Raw genomic sequence first — 23,720 nt, forward strand, 5'->3', positions numbered from 1 at the left:
CATGGTAACTACCCATCTATCTGTTTAGAGGAGGGATCTGTTTATTTTAGTATTATTTAATTCCAGTCAATAGTGGACCCAAATCCAACCTGTGATTTCTTGTTTTTCTATGTGTGTATATATATATAATTTTTGATTATTATTATTATTTTTTTATTTATTTCCTTGCAAATCTCGCGCTCCCCACTCCAGTCCAGCAGGTGGAGGTTATGCACCTTTAAGCTGGTTTGCCAACCGCCAATAAACACCAAAGAAGAAGAAGAAAAAGTGTACTGTCCCTTTAATACTTTCTCTTTAGCGCGTTTTGGACTCTGTCGCTCTCCGTAGTTCCAAGGCCTATGGAAGGAGGATAGATCCTGGGTCATGTGTCTAGTAACACGCATGCGCAGTGTAACTGAAGTGCAGACCAAATTCTACTGTGCATGTGCAATACCCCCTCCCCGTATTTATGACACGTTGATGACGCGTGATTAAGCCTCCTTTTCATAGGCCTTGCGTAGTTCCAGGAGGTTGTTGTGTTTTTCTCTGCTGCTGCGCCACTGATTCACATCCCGAGAGATTCAGACCTTAACGGAGAGACTCAGACCTTAACGGAGAGACTCAGACCTTAACGGAGAGACTCAGACCTTAACGGAGAGACTCAGACCTTAACGGAGAGACTCAGACCTTAACGGAGAGACTCGGAGTTTAACGGAGAGACTCAGTGTTTAACGGGACTGAGTTCACCGTAGAGATGTCCGGAGGAACCCATCTGGAGAACGCGAACCCGGTGATCTTCCAGCGGTCCGGAGACAGACTGATGACTCCGAGAGACGAAGACGAAGACATCCACGACCCCATCGACCCCCGAGAGATCTTCGATATCCTCTTTATACAACTACCTATACCTACATATATCTAGTTATATAACTAGTTAGTCTTCCTCTAGTTTAGACTGGTTCATATTCAGTTAGTTAGTCTTCCTCTAGTTTAGACTGGTTTATATTCAGTTAGTTGGTCTTCCTCTAGTTTAGACTGGTTCATATTCAGTTAGTTGGTCTTCCTCTAGTTTAGACTGGTTCATATTCAGTTAGTTGGTCTTCCTCTAGTTTAGACTGGTTCATATTCAGTTAGTTGGTCTTCCTCTAGTTTAGACTGGTTCATATTCAGTTAGTTGGTCTTCCTCTAGTTTAGACTGGTTCATATTCAGTTAGTTGGTCTTCCTCTAGTTTAGACTGGTTCATATTCAGTTAGTTGGTCTTCCTCTAGTTTAGACTGGTTTATATTCAGTTAGTTGGTCTTCCTCTACTTTAGACTGGTTTATATTCAGTTGGTCTTCCTCTAGTTTAGACTGGTTCATATTCAGTTAGTTAGTCTTCCTCTAGTTCAGACTGGTTCATATTCAGTTAGTTGGTCTTCCTCTAGTTTAGACTGGTTTATATTCAGTTAGTTGGTCTTCCTCTAGTTTAGACTGGTTCATATTCAGTTAGTTGGTCTTCCTCTAGTTTAGACTGGTTTATATTCAGTTAGTTGGTCTTCCTCTAGTTTAGACTGGTTCATATTCAGTTAGTTAGTCTTCCTCTAGTTCAGACTGGTTTATATTCAGTTGGTCTTCCTCTAGTTTAGACTGGTTTATATTCAGTTAGTTGGTCTCCCTCTAGTTTAGACTGGTTTATATTCAGTTAGTTGGTCTTCCTCTACTTTAGACTGGTTTATATTCAGTTGGTCTTCCTCTAGTTTAGACTGGTTTATATTCAGTTGGTCTTCCTCTAGTTTAGACTGGTTCATATTCAGTTAGTTAGTCTTCCTCTAGTTTAGACTGGTTTATATTCAGTTAGTTGGTCTTCCTCTAGTTTAGACTGGTTTTAAACACAGATGGTGTGTGTGCTTGTTAAACTGTATTTTAACTGATAGTCTGGACACATTTCTTTTCTTTTCTAACATTACCAGCTGTTGCATCATCTCTGAGATGACGTTAACGGTAACGTACAGATAACAGTAACTGGTGCTTCTCTGTTAAAGTTACATGGAATAGTAACGTTACTGTAAATGTGTAAAAGTGGTGTCAGAAGTACTTTTAGACCTTTTTACATCAGTAAAAGTAGCCTTAACGCCGCATTGTAGAAATACTCAAGTAAAAGTACAAAAGTATTAACATCAAAATATACTTAAAGTAACTTTACCCATGCATTATGACCACTTTCAGAATAATGTATTTTAATTATATATATATATATTCAGTTTCCTTCTGGGGATCAATAAAGTCTGACTGATAATAATAGTAATATTAAAATCTATCTGTTGATTATATTTTGAATTATTAATTTGGAACTTCTAAGTAACTAGTTATCAAATAAAGGTAGTGGAGGAAAAAGTACAATACTGGCTTCTTAAATGTAATAGAGCAGAAGTATAAAGTTACATCAAATATAAATCATATTATTTTATTATGTGTTGGAAAAGTAACTAGTAACTAAAGTGATCACATAAATGTAGTGGAGTAGGAAGTACTATATTGGCTTCTAAAATGTAATAGAGCAGAAGTATAAAGTTGCATAAAATGGAAATACTCAATTGTAGTATAAATACCTCAAAATTGTACTTAAGTACAGTACTTGAGTAAATGTATACTGTTATATATAAACTGTTTTATATATATATTCATTCATTGCCTTTATTTCAGACCCAAAGGTCCATATCAGTATAAATCAAATAAACCACAAGGACAACAACACAGAGATATAATCACTGCAGTTCACAGTGAGTAAAACATACAGTATATAGGCATTTGTTCCAATAATATATATGGTGAAAATATAGTTAATGAGTATTGCAGGATATGTATACTGCCAGCACATCTTATTAGCTCACATCTTAAGCAATATGTTTGTGTACTTCTTGTAAACATAACTTTTTTTTTACAATGATTACTTGAGTATTGAGAAAATGAATCAATAATTTAGAAAATGGTTTATAATTTAAGTTATTAATATTCGCTGGTCCCAGCTCCTTAAATATGTGGATTTTCTGGTTTTCCCTCTTTCACATCTTTGTGATTTAAAACATCTTTGAGGTTTGAATAGTTTGACGATGTCACTTTGAGCTCTGGGAAGTTGTGATGGGCATTCTTTCACTATTATGTGACATTCGATAGACTGAATGAAGTAATTAAGAAGATGATTAATCAACAATGAACATTATCATTAGTTGCAGCCCTTCGGCAATATCAGACCACAATCAGCGTATGCCCCCACCTCGTATTAGACAACAGAGTTTAGGTCAGCAAGTACCTTTAAAGACAGTCCTTAAGAATACTTAAGCAATGTTTATCATCTTTGTTTTATGCTGACATCCATGATGACTACCTCATGGGATGTTTAATTACAAACAGACTGTATACAGATGTGTAACACATATTCCAACAGCGTTAGGATCAGTTGAAAAAGACATTTACACTAAGATAAGTAACATTTCTTAATTCACGTGTGCCTTTTATTACTTATTTTAGGTTATTTACAGTAAACGCACAATTACATACCTTGTGATATAACAATAGAAACCACTGTAATATTATTAGTGTCTCACATAATACATCATAATAATGATAATAATATACTGACTACATCAGAACAGAGGCAGAACTTGTGTTTTAAATTCTTTAACTAAAGTTACATCTGATCAGATCCATCAACGACCCGGAGCATCCTCTGTCTCTGGAGGAACTCAATGTCGTGGAGCAAGTCCGAGTCCAGGTACGCACCTTTAATTTGATTTACTACTGGGTGAATGCAGGAAAAAGCAGGATATGCCATCGATCTGTCTGTTACTGACCTGACTTTACAGAACTTTTACTGCACTTACTAAAGAAATAAACAAGTAACTTTCACACTCTCCAGCCGTCCTCACTGCAGAAACATCCTACGTCCTTAACGAGTTAAAACAATAAGTTAATTGCATTCAGTATGTTGTTAATTAAGTCTCTTTCTATCTGTGTGTGTTTTTCTCAGGTTAATGATGCAGAGAGCATTGTGGGTATTGAGTTCACGCCCACCATCCCCCACTGCAGCATGGCAACACTCATTGGCCTGTCAATCAAAGTGAAGCTGCTGCGCTCGCTGCCAGACCGGTTCAAAGTGTGTGTGTGTGTGTGTGTGTGTGTGTTGGTACTATGAATGCACATTTAATATCACCTCCTTTGAGTGTTAGTTAATATGAACAACATGTCATACCGTGTGGGATTTCTGTCTAAACGTTGTGTGTTCTTTCTGTTTCTGCTCAGATTGACGTCCACATCACTCCCGGGACTCACGCCTCAGAGGAAGCAGGTAAATATCACACAGAGACGGCAGGCATGATGGGATATTAGACCATATTCCCCACTAGTCAGGGGTCAGCAACCTTTACTATCTAAAGAGCCGTTCTGGGTAAAAAAAATAAAAATCTGTCTGGAGCCGCAAAACATTTGATCATTGTGATGAAGGTAACACAGTTTATGAGGGCCAAAGAGCAAATGCACTACGGAGTGTTATATAGTATTATAGAATAAAGTCATAACTTTACGAGAAAGAAATAAAATAACACGTAAAATTACTATATTATGACTTTATTCTCGAAATCCTTTTTTTTCCCCTCAATGTGGCCCTAATACTCCGTCGTAGCGTCGTACCATAGACCTACAACGATGATAAATTAAAATTAAAATGTAAACAAAAAACAGTTATTCATTTCATTTCCATTGTTATAAATCCACATGGAGCCGCTGGAGAGGAGCTGAAGAGACACATGTGGCTCTGGAGCTGCAGGTTGCTGACCCTTGGCCACTAGTCATAATACTGTAGTTACTGTTAAATGTGAGGACTTGATTGTATGTTATGTGATTTTTCTTCTATGTTGTGCAGTGAACAAACAGCTGGCAGACAAAGAGAGAGTTGCAGCAGCTCTGGAGAACTCCTCTCTGCTGGAGGTGGTCAACCAGTGCCTGACCCCCCCTAAGGACGTCTGAGCAGCCAATCAGCTTCATCGTCTTCTGCTTTCAGCCACTGATCAGCCAATCGTGTTCGGCTCTGTCTTTGACGACTGAGGTGTGTCTGCCAAGCTCTGTGTCCGGCCGCCCATCACCAATACAGGTGTGAATAGCTGCAACTGGCGAACACTGATGCAGCAAACCCAATTATTGAATGTTTCCTCCTAAAGAGAGCCATACAGACGGCTAGTCATCATGCAGAACAGTCTGCACAAAGCAGTGTTAGTAATTCTACTTCCATCTGTGGATTTTTGTGGTGGAAAAGTTGAGAAACTCTGTCCGTCAGGTCATTCAGTGTATTTCCTGTTTTATATTATTAATCTGTATTCTAACGGATGCAATGAATCATTTTTAGAATAATATTTGGACTCAACATCTGCAGCAACAATCCACACCTGTATATAATATTGATGCTTTTGACATCATATTAAAATGTATAGACCAGAAATTACAAATAAAAGATGAAGATATGTTTGTGTGTTTTTTAAGATGTATTTCTTCAGGGATATAAATAATTTCATCAGACATTGAATTAATGTTCTTCACTTGACCTTATTGAAACAATTCCATGAATGGCGATTAGGGCTGGGCGATATTAAGGAAATCAAATATCACGTTATTTTCAACCAAATACCCTGATATCCAATCCAATCCAGTCCAAATCTATTTATAAAGCACATTTAAAAACAACAAAGGTTGACCAAAGTGCTGTACAATTATACATAAAAACATAAAAAACAACAATAAAACAACTAAGACCAACTTAAAACCAACAGGACAGTAAAATAATAAAAGCTTTAAGACCAATAGGAAAGGAAAAAGGATAAAAATAGTCAACTCTCATGCCGAGCCAAAAGCCATAAAGGAATAAAAGTGTGTTTTGAGGTTTGATTTAAAAGCAGGCAGTGTGGGGGACAGCCCAACATGTGGAGGCAGAGCGCTCCAGAGCTGCAACTGAAAAGGCTCGGTCACCCCTGAGCTTTAACTTTGACCTTGGGGACAGTCAGAAGCAACTGGATCTGAGTGTCCTTGATAAAAGATGTGGCTTTAAAAGGTCTGAGGGATAAGTTGACGATTTATATGTTAATGATTAAATCTTAAAATCAGTCCTAAAAGGCACAGGGAGCCAGTGAAGTGAAGTATCGGGGAGATGTGCTCACGTTTACCAGTTAAAAGACGAGCTGCCGCGTTCTGAACAAGCTGCAGGCGACACAAAGAGGCTTATTGGCGAACACCAACCTAAAGTGAATTACAATAATCAAGACGTGTGGTGATAGAAGCATGCATTACCTTTTCGAAATCATAACCCAACAATATTGTTGGGTTAACCATCAGTGCTTTCACAAAATATTTACACAATTAGATTTTTCGATGAATAATCATCAAAAAGTTTACAAGTTCACAAGAAAATTGTTCAAAACAGTCAATATGAATATAATATTTAAACATCTGATTCATCTATGCACAGACTCAGATGTGTTTTTAGGGAAATCCAATTTAATATTAAAGCTGCGAGCAGCGATGAACGGGCCCTCGCACCTTCCCACACGTTGGGGGTACTGGCGGGACGGAGATTGACGCGGCCAGGAACAATGAAACCAGAACTCTGATGAGTGCCGGTTTCATCAGACTCTACAACAAACGGTTCATGAGTTATGAGAGGGGGCGAGGCTAACGTCTTGGGGCGGGGCTATGAGTCTATATTGACATGTAAATGTCCTCAGGACTGGACCCTTATCATGCCTGAGGAATCTGGGGCAGATCGGACTATGTACAGTTGAATTACAACAACTTCCTGTTTTATGGCGAATGGCTCAAAATGGCCGCCACGCCACGGTCAGGTCGTTTAGTAAAAACTCTCCATTTGAATAACTTTTCATCCTCAAGGTCTTAAGATGGTCCTCACCAAATTTCAAGTCGATTAAATCTGTAGGAGGAGTTCGTTAAAGTAAACGGCCCATAAAACGCTAAAAATGGGCGAAAATCGCACATTAAATTCAAAATGGCTGACTTCCTGTTGAGTTTTGGGCATACCTCCAAGAGGCATATTCGTGTGTCTCCACATGTTACATGTGTCTGCCAAATTTCATACATGTAGGTGAATTTGGAGCGGGGAGCTCAATTTTTCCAACTTTCTAGGGGGCGCTAGCGAGCACCCGAGACCCTTAAAATACTACATGTTTCACCGCGTCTGATAAGTTTGCCAAGTGAAACAACGTTTTGAGCATGTTGAGGTCCTCAAAAAGGCGATTCATTTCAAGAAAAAGAAAAATAATCCCTACAGTTTCAATCGGGCCTTCGCTGGCCCGACGTTGTCGCTGCTCGGCCCTAATAAAGGGCAAACTAATGCAGTTCAAGCAGTAGCTCTCTGCAGAAGGCCCTGCAGAGAGGGCTTCACTCTACTGTATTGTTCAGTGTGTTTGTCTGTCTGAGGCTGTGTAGTGGTGGTGTTGTAAGGGTTGTGAAAAATCAAACATCTCCATCCAAGACTGTTTTAATCATTTAGTCATGAAATTGAAAAATGTAAGTGGTTTAGTGTCCATGTGAATATCGCAAAAGCAAGATTGACTGTCCTGAACTATCCACACAGCAGAACAGCTTTATATAATGTCTGCGTTCCTCCAGCAGGAGGAGCCGTTATCTTGTCCCTGCAGGTTCAGTGTAGGAGGCTGATGATGAGAAGTCTCTGGGTCTTTCCCATTTGTTCTTTTATACGGCTTGACTCCTCTCCTCGACTCCTCTCCTCGACTCCTCTCCTCGACTCCTCTCCTCGCGTCTTAGTCCCGCCCACGGGAGATGCGAGCGGAGGAGGCGATGAAAAGACTCGAGGAGAGAGGAAACGAGGAAATATGTTTTTAGAGACATGAGACGTCGTTTCCTCTGAAGCGTCACGTGAAGCGACGACCGTTTCTGATGACAGCAGCAGCTGATCACAGCTGGATCAGCTGTCAGTCAGCTTTAACAGCTGTTTGTGTCTGAACTGATCTAATAGTAATAAAGACAGTCAGTTGTTCTCAGTGGCAGAGCAGCAGTGTTTCTCTCTGTAGCCTGTTATCTGTTTAACAAACACCTGCACATGAATAACAGCTGCAGAGTATTTCTACTGAGGACTGAGTCCTGCTTAGAGGACCAGGAACCATCTCTACTGTGGACTGAGTCCTGCTTAGAGGACCAGGAACCATCTCTACTGTGGACTGAGTCCTGCTTAGAGGACCAGGAACCATCTCTACTGGATCAATATCTTTATATTATTTATTCATTATTAGCGTCTGTAGTTATTGATATTCTGACAGTAGAAGTTATGTATTAGGCTGAATGTTTCAGGGAAAATGTAAATGATGTAACTCATATCAAACCCGACGTTCAGGAATTATCAGCCTCATGTGACTGAATGGAAATGACTTAAATGATGTAAAAGGTGTAAAAGACAAACTCTCCTTCTCTCTCTGACTTTAACTGGATCCTTAATAAAAGTTAACGGGAGAAATAACAGATCATCAAAAGAAAACTCTTTCTAATAAATGCAGAAAGTTGTTTGAGGTCTGTTAGTTGTCAGCTCTTATAAACCCCTTTCAGTGTCAGACTCCTTCAGTGACGGTGTGTGAAGGAGAGATACTGCAGGTCCTCCTGCTGCTGGATCACCTACAATTAACACTGGTTATAACTAGATGGTGAATCAGAAGACTACTAAACTATAAAACATTTAATCTCTGATCTGTCTTCACTCCGGTATAAAACTCCAGTGATGTTGATGTATCAGATCAAACCGATCAGCAGCAGCGTCCAATCAGTAACTGATATCCAATAACGGGGCGTGTCGGTCGGTAAATAACAATCGTGGAGGAGACACTGGAGGATACACTGGTGCATCCTCGCTTATGGCTCCTCCAGCAAGCCTCCTCGCTCCTCGATCCTCAAGGTGCATTTTATGAATTGGGACGTCCTTCAAGATGGACGGCTGAGATCGATTTCCGGGTCACAGCCGGAGGATCGAGGAGCGAGGAGACGAGGAGGCGAAAAAACGACAAATGAGATGCACCTATTGTGTGGTTTTCACCCACGCCAACTTTGAAAACAGTGAAAATGTCTTCCATAGTTTATCAGGCAACACGTGTTGCCTGATAAACTATCAAAGGACTCTCTCTCCTGACAGAGACTTGGTTATTTTGTGGATCCTCAGAGGACTCCTCAATTCTCCCTTTACATATTCAAACAGCTCTATTGATGGGCATGGTATGAGCAAAAACACGTGTTCTCAAAGACTGGAAGACACCAACTCCACCGTGCTTCAGAAACTGGTTGCATGAATTGGTGTCAGTTATCCACATGGAGAAATTGCGAGCCAATAATTTAAAAGGTCAACATAAATGGGAAGAATCTTGGGGCCCCTTTCTGCAATATTTGGACTCAGTTCGACAGCATTTCTATTCGTATATTGATTGCTTTGTTTTTGTTGTTGAATACTCCCATTATGGACGGCTTGCATTTAACTATCACATGGATGATACTGTGACGGCCCCTCTGTGTTTGGATCTTGTACTGTGTTTGCTTTCTCTCATCAGGGCTGCAGACCTGATGAGGCTAATCAGCAGCATGAGACACACCTGGGCCAGGTGTGCTACCTGCTTAAAGCCAGAGCCTGCAGCAGTCTGGGTCCGGCAGACCTCCTCATGCACATTTCACCTTTGTTAAATGGTTTTGGTTCTTTGTCTTTGTTTTACAGCACAACATCCATGCAGCACAATTTCACACATCCCCTCCCTACACTACTGACTCTACAGACTCCTCCCAGACATTCTTTTGACTTTTTACAGTTTTAGGTTAATAAATCTCTTTATGTATTCAGTATACCTGCGTGTCTCCCGTTTTTGTCACAGTTCTAGAGCCGGGCTGTGACACCTTCCAGACGTCTGCTAAACGCTAACATCTATAAAAGATTCTTTTCTCACACACTATGAACATTGTTTTAACGTTTGTATAATGCTAACCAGAGCAATGAACTAGAAAGGCCCGAATATTGGCAGTTTTATGAAAATTGATGTTGAATCAAAGTGTCTTTAATAATGAAATAGCATATGAAACGTTGGTCTGTTTCATTGCTGCTTTGGTGCTCGGCCCTCGGGTATCTTCGGACCGAGTACCTTTGGACTACGGGAACAAAACCGTGAGCTGCCGGGTCTAGCATGCTCTCTTTCTCCTTCTAAACACATAGACATGTAAACTGAGAGAGATTTACTCAGTGATGCGGTTTTCTTTTTTTCTAAAAGGTTTGCATACAGAGCCGGTCCTGACCTGAGATGTAAACCACCACCATGCCACACAGTCACACCTGACACCCCAGTGCTCCTATTAAAGTGTAACTTCACCCACTGCATCATTTTAAAACAGAATAATAGTACAGATATAAATTTGGTAAATGAATGTGGGTCTGCAAAAAGAAAGAATCATGCAGAAATAAATATATAAATACACAAATAAATACATACAATTTAATAATGAATAAATAAATTAATAAATGTATTTAAAATAAAAATAATAAAGCAGACAGACAGGTCTACCTGGACGTCATGGATCACCTGCTGCTGCTGTGGAGCTCAGGTAGGACTCTGCTTTAAACATCATGTGTTATTATTCACACCTTTATATTGATCTTTAAATCAGAGAACCACCTGATCACACACACCAACATCAAGTTTTTATTCACAGCTTCAGACCCACTGAAACATTAAAATATCCTCCTGCACCATGTCGTATCTCAGCATCATTTTACAGCTAAGAGTTTTAGGGACGATCCAACAGGAACCGACAGCTCTGAAGAGACTTTTGGACTGTTGGACGGACTAAACAAGACATTTAAAGACGTCATCTTAGACTCTGACAGACTGTGCTGCACATGTTTCACTGTTTCCTGATGTTTCCCTTCCTCACTGATTGATTCCATGAATAACAGAACGGACAGATTCATCAACTATTGGTATAACAGTTAGTTGCAGCGGTAGTTCAGTCTGCTCTGAACGATTTACAATTTACCTGGAAATGATAAGATCTCTCTGACAGCATTAATCTGACAGCAGCATCTCAGCCTGCCCTGGTTGTCACGGTAACAGAAACCACAGTGCTAAAATTAGTAATCTGTCAACAGCTTCTTATCAACACATCAGTTCCTCAGACACGCAGGTCAGAGGAGGATAAATATCCTGTGTAAAACTAAAGAAGAGTAAATGATGAGTGAAGCTGCAGCTCTTCCAGTGAGGACAGCACACACAGAGCAGAGAGACGGTCTACCTGGACATCATGGATCACCTGTTGGTGCTGCTGCTGCTGTGGAGCTCAGGTGGGACTCTGCTTTACACATCATGTGTTATTATTCACACCTTTATATTGATCATTAAATCAGAGAACCAACTGATCACACACACACCCTCATATCATACTATACTAGTAGTACAACCTCATACTATACTAGTAGTACAAGCTCATACTATACTAGCAGTACAACCTCATACTATACTAGCAGTACAACCTCATACTATACTAGCAGTACGTATTAGTAAGATGGGATTTCCAATAATAAATATATTCATACATTTGCATAAAGCAGCATATTTGTCCACTTCCATGTTGGTAAGAGTATTAAATACTTAACAAATCTCCCTTTAAGGTTCATTTTGAACGGATAAAAAATGTGTGATTAATTTGTGATTAATCATGATTAAATATTTTAATTGCTTGACAGCCCTAATTTAAAGGAAAAAAGGATTTGTGTGGCCCTACGCAGCTGCATATTCAGCGTATCGGGCGGGCCGACACTGATCATCACCACACACATCACATCATATCACATCACATCACATCACATCACATCACATCACATCACATCACATCACATCACATCACATCACATCACATCACATCACATCACCTACACACTCAAAGGAAGAAAAGACTAAAAGGAAACATGGATGCTGTAAAATCGTACACATTAAAGTTATAATTAGGGCTGTCAATCGATTAAAATAGTTCATCTGTATTAATCACAAATTAATCACACATTTTATATCCGTTCAAAATGAACCTTAAAGGGAGATTTGTTAAGTATTTAATCCTCTTATCAACATGGGAGTGGACAAATATGCTGCTTTATGCAAATGTATGAATATATTTATTATTGTAAATTAATTAACAACACAAAACAATGACAGATATTGTCCAGAATATTGTACTAATTTTCAAAATGAAGTAGAAATGTATAAAGAAAAGAATACAGCAATATATAAACTTGGGGAGATAAATAAGGAAGAAAATGCAAAGGGAAAATAAATAAATACAATTTAATAATTTATAAATTAATTTATTAATTTAAAATAATAGAAAATAAATGCAAAACTAAATAGATCAATTTAAATGTCAATAAAATGAATACATAAATACTAGGGCTGTCAATCAATTAAAATAGTTAATCATGATTAATCACACTTTTATATCTGTTCTAAATTAACCTTAAAGGGAGATTTGTCAGTATTTAATCCTCTTATCAACATGGGAGTGGACAAATATGCTGCTTTATGCAAATGTATGTATATATTTATTATTGTAAATCAATTAACAACACAAAACAATGACAGACATTGTCCAGCATATTTTCCTAATTTTCATAATGAAGTAGAAATGTATAAAGAAAAGAATACAGAAATAAATAAGTTAAGGGATAAGGGCCCCCTTTGAAAACGGACATGCCTTTTCCTTATGTGTTCTAGTCTCATATGATACCTGTATCTTCACTCCAGCTTTAAAACTGAGCCGCTACAACCTTAAAATCACAAGTTGTGTTAATGCATTAAAGAAATGAATGGCACTAAAACATTTTTGCTTTGACACATCAACTTTGACGGCCCTGGTTATAATCTTTAATATTTTCACCAAATCAAACCAAGTGTTTGATTCTACCTTTAGTCAGTTGTTATTGCTGTAGTCAGTGTAGCCGTATGTGTACTCAGTAATGATCTCTCTGGGCGGTGGGCTTCATGGTTAGTGACTGAGTCCGCCATAGATTCAGACTCATGACACATTGAGAGGAAACGATGCAGCACGTTATCAGTGATGCTGTTTGTAAGCTGCTCTGATTGATATCAGCCTCACTGTCTCCTGTTCACTCTCCTACAGCCGGATCTGAGCTGCATAGACTTACTGCTAATGCTAACACAACAATTCCTGCTGCTGCTGCTTCACATTAAAACACCTCAACTGGACAAACACAGTGGACTTTTATTGTGAAGCAGCCACAGGAAACCCAACGTATTCATCACTGAGGACAAAAACAGGAGAGACCATAGACATATATATGTATATATATATATATATATATATATATATATACATATATATATATATATATGTATATATATATATATATATATATATATATATATATATATATATGTATATGTATATATATATATATATATATACATAGACATGTATACATAGACATATATACATATATAGACATGTATACTCAGACATGTATATAATAGACATATATATATACATATATATAGAGACATATATACATAGACATACGTACATAGACGGGGTCCTAAAAATCAAGGAAAGGGCTTTAAATTCCCCAGCATTCACTACAACAGTGCAACATTTATGCTGCAGAATGCTCGCTCAATTAATGATAAAGCACTACTCATCCATGATATCATCACTGACAGGAAAATCGACTTTCTCTGCCTAACTGAGACTTGGCAAATTCAGCAGGATTTCATGGCACTTAATCAAGCCACTCCCCCTGGATATGTCTACATACAGAAGCCTCGCTCCATGGGTCGTGGCAGCGGGCTGGCTGTTATACATCGAGCTGACAGCTTCAAAAGACTTCTCTGAATTTTCTGCGCTCTCAGCGCAACCCTTCATCTGTCCACCAGATGGCAGGCTCTTTGGGTATTGCCATTGAACGGGGTTGTCCTTAATCACTCGGGTATTGCCATCGGACGATGCCCAAAATATGTCCTTAACTGGTTAAAGGTCAAGAAAGGTCAACGTGTCCACTGGCAATACATTAATATTGACATTTTCAGTGTTTATATTTCCAAAACCATTGATTTGTTCCTTCCCTGGAGGCGGAGCTTCCCGTGTGCCAAGTTTGAAGTAAATCAGAGAAATTTGATAAAATGGCTCAAAACACTCTGAGAGACAGAAATCCAATTCCAAGTCGCTACGATTGGCCGAGGTATTGCCATTGGACAAGGTCCACTCGGCATACCTGAGGCTCTGCAGTAAGGTATGTGAAGTGGACTTGATTTGTCCACTTCACATACCTTACTACAGGGCCTCGGGTATGCTGAGTGGACAGAGGCCATATCTACAAAGTGCCTTGGGCAAGGAGGCTGAAAGCTACAGGGCTAGTTCCTGGAGGCCAAGGTACCAAAATAGTCAAAGTCCAGCTCCACAAACATAAAGATGTTAACAATATAGCCTCTGTCCAATTGGCTTACCGACTTGTTGAAATCGGTTGAGGAATGTAGACGTTATAGTGCTTTTTATCCAGAAAAACGGCAGCTCCCCCGTTCACTAGTACAGGGTTACAGGCCAGTCTTGCCTGGTCCAATATGGTGCCCACGTTGACGTATCGCTGCAACGGGCTGAAGCGTCCAATGCAGCGTCTATGTATATATTTCTATGGGAGATTTCATGACTCGCTGGGCGTGCCGACTCAGTATGCCAGCCCCTACTCCGCCTCTGTTTGGCTATACCCTTCCAGACGTTCCAGGCGTCTGCTAAATGCTAACATTAGCCTAGCTATAATGCTAACCAGCGCAATGAACTAGAAAGGCTGAATATTGGCAGTTTTATGAAAATTGATGGTGAATCAAAGTGAATTTAATAATGAAATAGCATATGAAAATTGTAAAAAACGTACCGTCGTTGGTTTGTAGTGGCCAAACGGCGGTACTGCAACATCCGTGTCCATCACGTGATGCCATTGGGCCGATTTTTAGTAGTTTTAATCTACAAAAGAACCTAGATATTGCTACTGATGGATAATACACACCAAGTCAAAGTTGTGACAAGCATTATTGTGTGATTAGTTGAAGAATCACACAAAATACCAGTTTTGCAGTGTTGTTTTGTGCACAATTTATTTGTGAAAAAACTCCATAATCTTATACACACTTTATTCTGCTTTCATGGCATAATTTACCACACCGCCTTTATTAGTGCACAGCGGACTAGACTAGATCCTGAAATTAGCACCGCTATGTACTGAATCCACAATCATGAAATACTGAAAGATTCACTTATTGTTCTGCGTACTGCCGACTAAATGAAGGATTAAGTTTGCAGACTGTAAACACTGAAGTATACTCAAGCAAGACGCATCACATGACTGATGGCCGGGCCGGTCTCAAGGCACCCTGTCAGCGGCTCCGTCACGTCTCCAAAACCGTTGCAAGACATTTCCAAACAGCCGTTATTTGGATAAACTGAACACATATTGGGAATCTAAGTTTACTTTCTCGCATTAATACATATTAAAACTAAATAAAGTGACATATTAACAGCTTTATCTCACATGACCGACGGCCGGTCTCAAGGCACCCCGCCAGCGTCTCCGTCACGTCTCCATAAATATACTTAAACAATAAATATTTGTGTATTTCTACAGGACTCCAGGCTGAAGAAAATCACAACTCAACAGGTAAATACAAAAAGAGAAATAAAGAAATAAAGTCAAGTCTCAGTTTAATCTTTTCTTAAATTCACTTCTTTTACTGACGACTCTCTTGTTTCTGTTCAGAGTCCGTCAGGTTGGTGGGAGGAGACAGTCGCTGTGCAGGAACACTGGAGCTGAAACATCAGGGAGACTGGAGACCAGTTAGTGACTATGACCGGAGACCAAATGACGATAACAATCTCTGGACCCTGAAGGCAGCAGCTGCCTGCAGAGACTTGGACTGTGGCTCTGCTGTTTCTGTAGAACAGAGAGAGTCCTCATGGAGATCTATGTGGAGGATCAGGCCTGTCTGTGTTCAGTCTGGATCTGCTCTGAGGGAGTGTGCAACATCAGATTACTCTAACTCCATCCTGAATCTCATCTGCTCAGGTAAGCCCATCAGTGACATCATCAGTGACATCATCTATGACAGTAATGTACCCATAATGACTCACACATGCAGCAGCTAGAATCCCAGCAGACTGTCTCCAGCAGCCATGATGGAGTCTGTTGATCTGCTGCCTCCATAAATCAGCTGCTGAATGCACCAAGATGTATATCTGTAGATGTGAAATATCATGTAAAGGTTAAAATAGGGCCCTGAGGCTTGAGAAGAGGCTGTGTGCTGCTAGATAATCGATGGCAGGGACCGCTCTGAACTCCTCCAGTTGGAATCACTGAATTGTTGTTTCATGACATCTTTTTATTGAGTGTCTGGTGTCTTTTATCTCTCTCTATTTCATCTTCTATCATCTCTCCAGACTCTGTCAGGCTGGTGAATGGGACTAGTCTGTGCTCAGGCAGACTGGAGGTGAAGACTAACCACTCTAACCAGTGGTGGTCCTCAGTGTGTGAAGCTGACTTTGACCAGCAGGATGCAGAGGTGGTCTGTAGGCAGCTTGGCTGTGGGGCTCCTTCAGTCCTCCAGGGGGCGCTCTATGGAGACGTGGAGGCTTCAATGTGGACCAAAGAGTTCCAGTGTGGAGGAACTGAGTCTGCTCTCCTGGACTGTAGAAGCTCAGGCTCAGATAGAAACACCTGCTCACCTGGCAAAGCTGTTGGACTCACCTGCTCAGGTAGAAGAGGAGCTGCAGCTCTGATCTGGTTCATTTCTGTTCTAATGAAACTCACTTTATTCTTTTACTGACGACTCTCTTGTTTCTGTTCAGAGTCCGTCAGGTTGGTGGGAGGAGACAGTCGCTGTGCAGGAACACTGGAGCTGAAACATCAGGGAGACTGGAGACCAGTGGTGGACCGTTACTATGGCTATGGCTGGACCCTGAAGGAAGCAGCAGCTGCCTGCAGAGACTTGGACTGTGGCTCTGCTGTTTCTGTAGAACAGAGAGAGGAGTCCTCATGGAGATCTATGTGGAGGATCAGGCCTGTCTGTGTTCAGTCTGGATCTGCTCTGAGGGAGTGTGCAACATCAGATTACTCTAACTCCATCCTGAATCTCACCTGCTCAGGTAAGCCCAACAGTGACGTCATCTTTGACATCATCTATGACAGTAATGTTTCCAGTATGTTCCTTCCTCCGTCACAGTGACAGTCGGTGGTTTCCATTGGACTGAACTGTAAAGTTATCCAGGACAATGACATCCTAAAGTGTAGAGAAGTGTATGGAGAGCTGTTTTAACATTTAATAGCTCAGCTTGACTATCAAGAATTAACATTAGAGATATCTACAACTACATTCTGACTAGTCGTAATCACATTGTGACTAGTCAGAGTTCTTATTCCAGATATCTATAACCTCATTATGACTAGTCAAAACTACATTTATAGATATCTGTTATTCAGTTCTGACTATCCTAAATAACAGTTACAGATATCTCAGACCTCATTATGACTAGTCAGAATTAAATTGTAGATATCCGTAATGAGAAACCCCATACACATGAATGGAAAAAGTAGTTTTAATCGTACTAGTCTAAATGTAATTACAGATATCTAGAATTAGAGTTATGACTAGTCTAAATGTAATTACAGATATCTAGAATTAGAGTTATGACTAGTCTAAATGTAATTACAGATATCTAGAATTAGAGTTATGACTAGTCTAAATGTAATTACAGATGTATAGAATTAGAGTTATGACTAGTCTAAACAGCGCTGCAGATATCTCTGATGAATCTCCTGTCCAGCTATTAAATGTTTAAACAGTTTGCCATAGAAGTGGGCTTGTTTCTGAAAGCTTCAAACTCTCCACAGACTGCTGAGCTTCACCTGACAGGACACACCTGTCTGTCTGGAGGCCTTTCCCATTTCACAGTTCCTAAATCCTCCATTCCTTTCCTCGACTCCTCTCCTCACGTCTTAGTCCCGCCCACCAGAGATGTGAGCTGAGGAGGCGAGGAAGAGACGCGAGGAGAGAGGAGTTGAGGCAACAGGCTTTTAACAAAATGAGACCTCCTCTCCTCAGAGCCGTCATTTTAAAGCCACATCAATTAAATATGACATGTGGCCTCTTTGATACGTCACAGGTGTCTCTGTTCACATTTCTATTTCATCAATTTGTGTGTTATTTTAACTAAATTCTATATTCACCCAGCAGCAGCTCATTTTATATGAATGTTCCCTTTAAACCAGAAGGCTGGATTTATTCTATTACATCAGGGCTGTGTATTGGAAAGAATCTGGTGATATGATGCGTATCATGATACAGGGGTTACCATTCAGTATATCACCATATATTGTAATTTATTTTAATTTAATTTTATGAAATCTGTCATAGTATAAAGAACACAACATCATATGCATAAAATCTGAGAAAAAAAAGTTACTTTTTTATGCAATTAACATTTATCACAGTCCCTGTAACATCCAACATCATAGCACTACGTTGGCTAACACTTCATTTTACAGCTCCGCAACTTCCATGGTGATTAGGTGATAATTAGCAAGTAACCTATTTGATATTTCTTTGGAATTACTGCCAAATTACCCCAATATTTACCTCAAAATCTATCTACAACTACTTTATTATAAACATTATTTACTAATTATCTGCTAAAATATCATGTAAAGGTTAAAATAGGGCCCTGAGGCTTGAGAAGAGGCTGTGTGCTGCTAGATAATCGATGGCAGGGACCGCTCTGAACTCCTCCAGTTGGAATCACTGAATTGTTGTTAATGACATCTTTTTATTGAGTGTCTGGTGTCTTTTATCTCTCTCTATTTCATCTTCTATCATCTCTCCAGACTCTGTCAGGCTGGTGAACGGGACTAGTCTGTGCTCAGGCAGACTGGAGGTGAAGACTAACCACTCTAACCAGTGGTGGTCCTCAGTGTGTGAAGCTGACTTTGACCAGCAGGATGCAGAGGTGGTCTGTAGGCAGCTTGGCTGTGGGGCTCCTTCAGTCCTCCAGGGGGCGCTCTATGGAGACGTGGAGGCTTCAATGTGGACCAAAGAGTTCCAGTGTGGAGGAACTGAGTCTGCTCTCCTGGACTGTAGAAGCTCAGGCTCAGATAGAAACACCTGCTCACCTGGCAAAGCTGTTGGACTCACCTGCTCAGGTAGAAGAGGAGCTGCAGCTCTGATCTGGTTCATTTCTGTTCTAATGAAACTCACTTTATTCTTTTACTGACGACTCTCTTGTTTCTGTTCAGAGCCTGATGATGTCAGGTTGGTGGGAGGAGACAGTCGCTGTGGAGGAACACTGAAGCTGAAACATCAGGGAGACTGGAGATCAGTGAGTGGCTATTACTCTGACTGGACCCTGAAGGAAGCAGCTGCTGCCTGCAGAGACTTGGACTGTGGCTCTGCTGTTTCTGTAGAACAGAGAGAGGAGTCCTCACGGAGATCTGTGTGGTGGATCAGGTCTGAATGTGTTCAGTCTGGATCTGCTCTGAGGGAGTGTGCAACATCAGGTTCCTCTGACTCCATCCTGAATCTCACCTGCTCAGGTAAGCCCATCAGTGACATCATCTATGACATCATCTATGACAGTAATGTTTCCAGTATGTTCCTTCCTCCGTCACAGTGACAGTCGGTGGTTTCCATTGGACTGAACTGTAAAGTTATCCAGGACAATGACATCCTAAAGTGTAGAGAAGTGTATGGAGAGCTGTTTTAACATTTAATAGCTCAGCTTGACTATCAAGAATTAACATTAGAGATATCTACAACTACATTCTGACTAGTCGTAATCACATTGTGACTAGTCAGAGATCTTATTCCAGATATCTATAACCTCCAAATGAGTCCAAATGATAGTTAAAATATAGTTTATAAGATAGTTAGATTTGGGATGTCCTTCAAGATGGAGCGCTGAGATCGATTTCTGGATCACAAGCCGGAGCATCGAGGATCGAGGAGACGAGGAGGCACAAGATCAGGTCCATTTAGTTGAACGGAGGGTCAACAAAAATGAAACGTAAACGGCGGTGCAGTGAACACTCTGTTGTGCTACGCTAATGCACTGCCTTTATAATACGGCGAGGTTCGTGCACGTCGCTGCTGATTGGGTAACACCTCTGACACACCCACCAAATGAGAGGAAACGCACCTCAAAGCCTGTTGTGCACCATTTCCAGGAAAAACGCTGTTCAACCCGGAAACCGTAGCAAACCAGTGCACGCTGTTTTCAGACTGAACGTGCTCCGGCTCTCAGCCAATCATCTCTCTGTGTTTACAGACCTGCTGCTTCAGCCCAACATCTCTGGGTCCTCCTCCGTGGACCGGGTCTCCGAGGCCCAGCAGCAGGGGTTTCACGTGCTCAGGGGCTCCACCTTCACCATCAGCTGCTCCGTCCAGCCACAGTACCCAGGAGGCTCCTTCCATCTCACCTTCACCTCCTCCACCTCAGCACTCAACTACACCCAGCCAGCTGTCAATCACTCCTTCCACTTCCTGTTTCCTGCTGCAGAGCCCGCCCACCAAGGAAGCTACAGATGTGTTTATCACGTCTATGTTTTTTCTCACGACTTCTTCTCTGAGAGCCGTCTGATCTCTCTCACCGTCGCAGGTAAACTGACTGTTTACATGCAGGTTTGGAAAATGTGGAAATGATCAGCTGACAACAGAGAAGCTTTCATTCTCTAATCAAGGATTGGGCTTATTTTAATAATTAAGGACTTTTCTTATTTCATAAGAAGTTTACTTAATTTTGTATTTTATTTTTTTGGGGGCATTTTCCATTTTTATTCAGAGGACAGTGGATAGAGTCTTGGAAAGGGGGGAGAGAGATGGGATGCGGAAAGGGCCACAGGCCTGATTCGAACCCGGGCCGCCGCGGTCAGGACCAAGCCTTGATACATGGACGCCCGCTCTACCAACTGAGCTAACCCAGGCGCCCCTTAATTTTGTATTTTAATATTTTCTTTTTCCATAAGAATTTTATTTAATTTTGTACTTAAGGAATTTTCTTATTTCATAAGATTTTGCATATTTTTGTACTTAAGGAATTTACGTAATTTTGTGGTTATGAATTTTGCTCATTTTTTTTATAATTAAGGACTTTAATTAATTTGTAATGAAGGATTTTTTTTATTTCATAAGAATTTTACTTAATTTTGTAATTCAGGATTTTTTTTAAATTTCATTATAATTTTCCTATCTTTGTATTTAAGAAGTTTGATGAATTTTGTCGGAGCCTTCAGAGATCATAGCGATTAAAACATGAATAAAAGTTAGAAGTTTATTCTACGTGGAGATGACGTCACTTTAGGACGTCTGCTCACAACCGATTACAGAGAGAAACGTAGTACTAGTAGTACTTCATTTAAGTAGTACTAGTAGTACTTCATTTAAGTAGTACTAGTAGTACTTCATCAAAGTGCTTTAAGGGTTATGACATGTTCAGTCATAATAAGTCTGTGCATGTTGTTGTTTGTGGAATGACACTGTGACTACTGTCATTGTGTTCCACATGTCATATAGTAACCACACTTGTACAAAGTGGATGAATGTCAACAGCAAACAGTCTACTGGAGGACGGAGCATGTTTGGTTGTAAACATATAAAAGTCTCTCTAAAGTCACGTCAGTTGTATTTCTACAGATTAATCTCAGAGGACTTTCTAATCTGTCCAACAAAGAACAGTCTCCGTCCTCAGAGCCTGGATTCACATAAAGAGGATTGAAGAAGTGCTTTTAGATTTCAGGTCACTACAGTTTGTGTTTAATGGGAGCTGTTGGACTCATGATGTCATGTGATGTGATGTGATGACTGTCCATGTGTTTGATCAGATCTAAGGCCTTTCATCATCAGAGCCATCGTCCTGCCGCTGATTCTGCTGTTGGCGAACATTGGCCTTTACTTCTACTATAAGGTACTGACACACGTCTGTTGTTCAGACCGCTGACTGACATGAAGCACTCAGTCTGTGTTTATTGAAGTGAAGAGAGAGGAGTGATGCAGGAAGTCACATCTGTGTGCTGTCATGTGTCTCCAGGGCAAGAGGGGGCAGAGGCCGAGCAGACGGGAGAAGGCTGAGCCGGATTATTATAACCTGGGTGTTCCTGCAGCTGGAGAGGAAGGAGCTCAGGGAGCAGAGTAGCACCTCCAAGGAGCTCATCTCACATCCAGATGGATTTATAACACACAACCCAGCAGCAGCTCATTTTAGACGCATGTTCCCTTTAAACAAGAAGGCTGCTTCTATTCTATTACATCATATACTATATCTGTTTCACTCTCAACATGAAAACCAACAATGTGTTAGTCTCTTGTAGCCCATTGGTTCCTCCTGAAGATGTAAATCTCTAAAAACACCTCACAAACATAAAGTGTCATTGAAAACTAGACTTGAAAGCAGGAATACCGGAGTCCGACCCAGGCCGATCGGGAACAATGCTTTATATTAAATTAAGATAAATGTAGAACATTGGTATATATCCTCTAAACTCTGTATTACCGGTCAAATCTGAAGACAACTGAAGAATGACATCCTGAGATCAAAGTAAAAACATGTCACCGACTGTTGGATCTGTAGATCTGGAGCACATCCAGGGTTGGTGAAGCACATCTGCTGCCACGTTGACAATCTGTTGGTGTTTGTGATTCAACAATATCTATAATGAATGAATCAAAGTCATGTAGCCAGCAAACAAAGGAGAGTATTAAAAACCAGAGGCTGTTTTCACACCAGTTTCATCTGGTTAGTGACACATGAACTTTATGAGCTCACTTTAGCCTTGTGGTTCACATGGCTCATTTATTGTTGTGAGCAGGACCACATTTAGCTTATGAAATAACCATAATAATACCATTGGGAGCAAAAATATAAGAGTATTAACAGCTTATAGTGTGATGAAGGAATTTTAGTATTTCATTAGAATTTAGCTTAATTTTGTACATAAGGAACATTTATAATTGAAGATTTTACTTTTACTTTTTTCTAATGAAGGATTTTGCTTATTTCATAAGAATTTCACTTAATGTTGTAATCAAGAATTTTGCAAATTTTCATAATTAAGTAATTTACTTATTTTTTAAGAATTTTACTTAATTGTTTTAATTAAGTAATTTTCTTATTACATAATAATTTTACTTAATTTGATTTCAGTAGAATTTGGCTAATTTTTGTACATAAGGAGTTTACTTAATTTTGCACTAAAAAAATTTGCTTAATTTCTATGAATTTTACTTTTGTATTTAAGGAATTTATTTAATTTCTTTTACTTTGGGAATTTTCTTGATGTTGTACTTAACAAATTTACACAAATTTATAATTGAAGATTTTACTTTTACTACTTTTTTTCTAATGAAGGATTTTGCTAATTTCATAAGAATTTCACTTAATGCTGTAATAAAGGATTTGATGATTTTCATAATTAAGTAATTTACTTATTTTTTAAGAATTTTACTTAATTTCTTTAATTAAGGATTTTTTTATTGTATAACAATTTTACTTTATTTTATTTCAGTAGAATTTGGCTAATTTCTGTAAATAAGGAGTTTACTTAATTTTGCACTTAAAGAATGTGCTTAATTTCTATGAATTTTACTTACTTTTGTATTTAAGGAATTTACCAAATTTTGTAATTGCGGAA

General features: G+C 39.7%; 2 protein-coding genes across 2 annotated transcripts in view; both read left to right on the forward strand.

Moving 5' to 3' along the window:
* The window catches only part of LOC141773563 (scavenger receptor cysteine-rich type 1 protein M130-like), a 37,745-nt gene extending 15,520 nt beyond the window's left edge, over positions 1-22,225 (forward strand). The window contains exons 6-11 of the mRNA XM_074645406.1: positions 16,487-16,801; positions 16,895-17,191; positions 19,503-19,631; positions 20,363-20,692; positions 21,915-21,997; positions 22,121-22,225. Of these exons, the coding sequence (XP_074501507.1) occupies positions 16,487-16,801; positions 16,895-17,191; positions 19,503-19,631; positions 20,363-20,692; positions 21,915-21,997; positions 22,121-22,225 (1,259 nt within the window). The remainder of the gene's footprint in view (positions 1-16,486; positions 16,802-16,894; positions 17,192-19,502; positions 19,632-20,362; positions 20,693-21,914; positions 21,998-22,120) is intronic.
* LOC141774617 (cytosolic iron-sulfur assembly component 2B-like) lies at positions 697-5,473 on the forward strand. Its single transcript, XM_074647410.1, has 5 exons — positions 697-860; positions 3,652-3,731; positions 3,987-4,112; positions 4,259-4,304; positions 4,878-5,473. The coding sequence occupies exons 1-5, from the start codon at positions 734-736 to the stop codon at positions 4,979-4,981; spliced, it is 483 nt and encodes a 160-aa protein (XP_074503511.1). The 5' UTR covers positions 697-733; the 3' UTR covers positions 4,982-5,473.
* Positions 22,226-23,720: the final 1,495 nt, after the last annotated feature.

The sequence above is a fragment of the Sebastes fasciatus genome, chromosome 9, assembly GCF_043250625.1.
Source record: "Sebastes fasciatus isolate fSebFas1 chromosome 9, fSebFas1.pri, whole genome shotgun sequence".
Lineage (NCBI taxonomy): Eukaryota > Metazoa > Chordata > Actinopteri > Perciformes > Sebastidae > Sebastes > Sebastes fasciatus.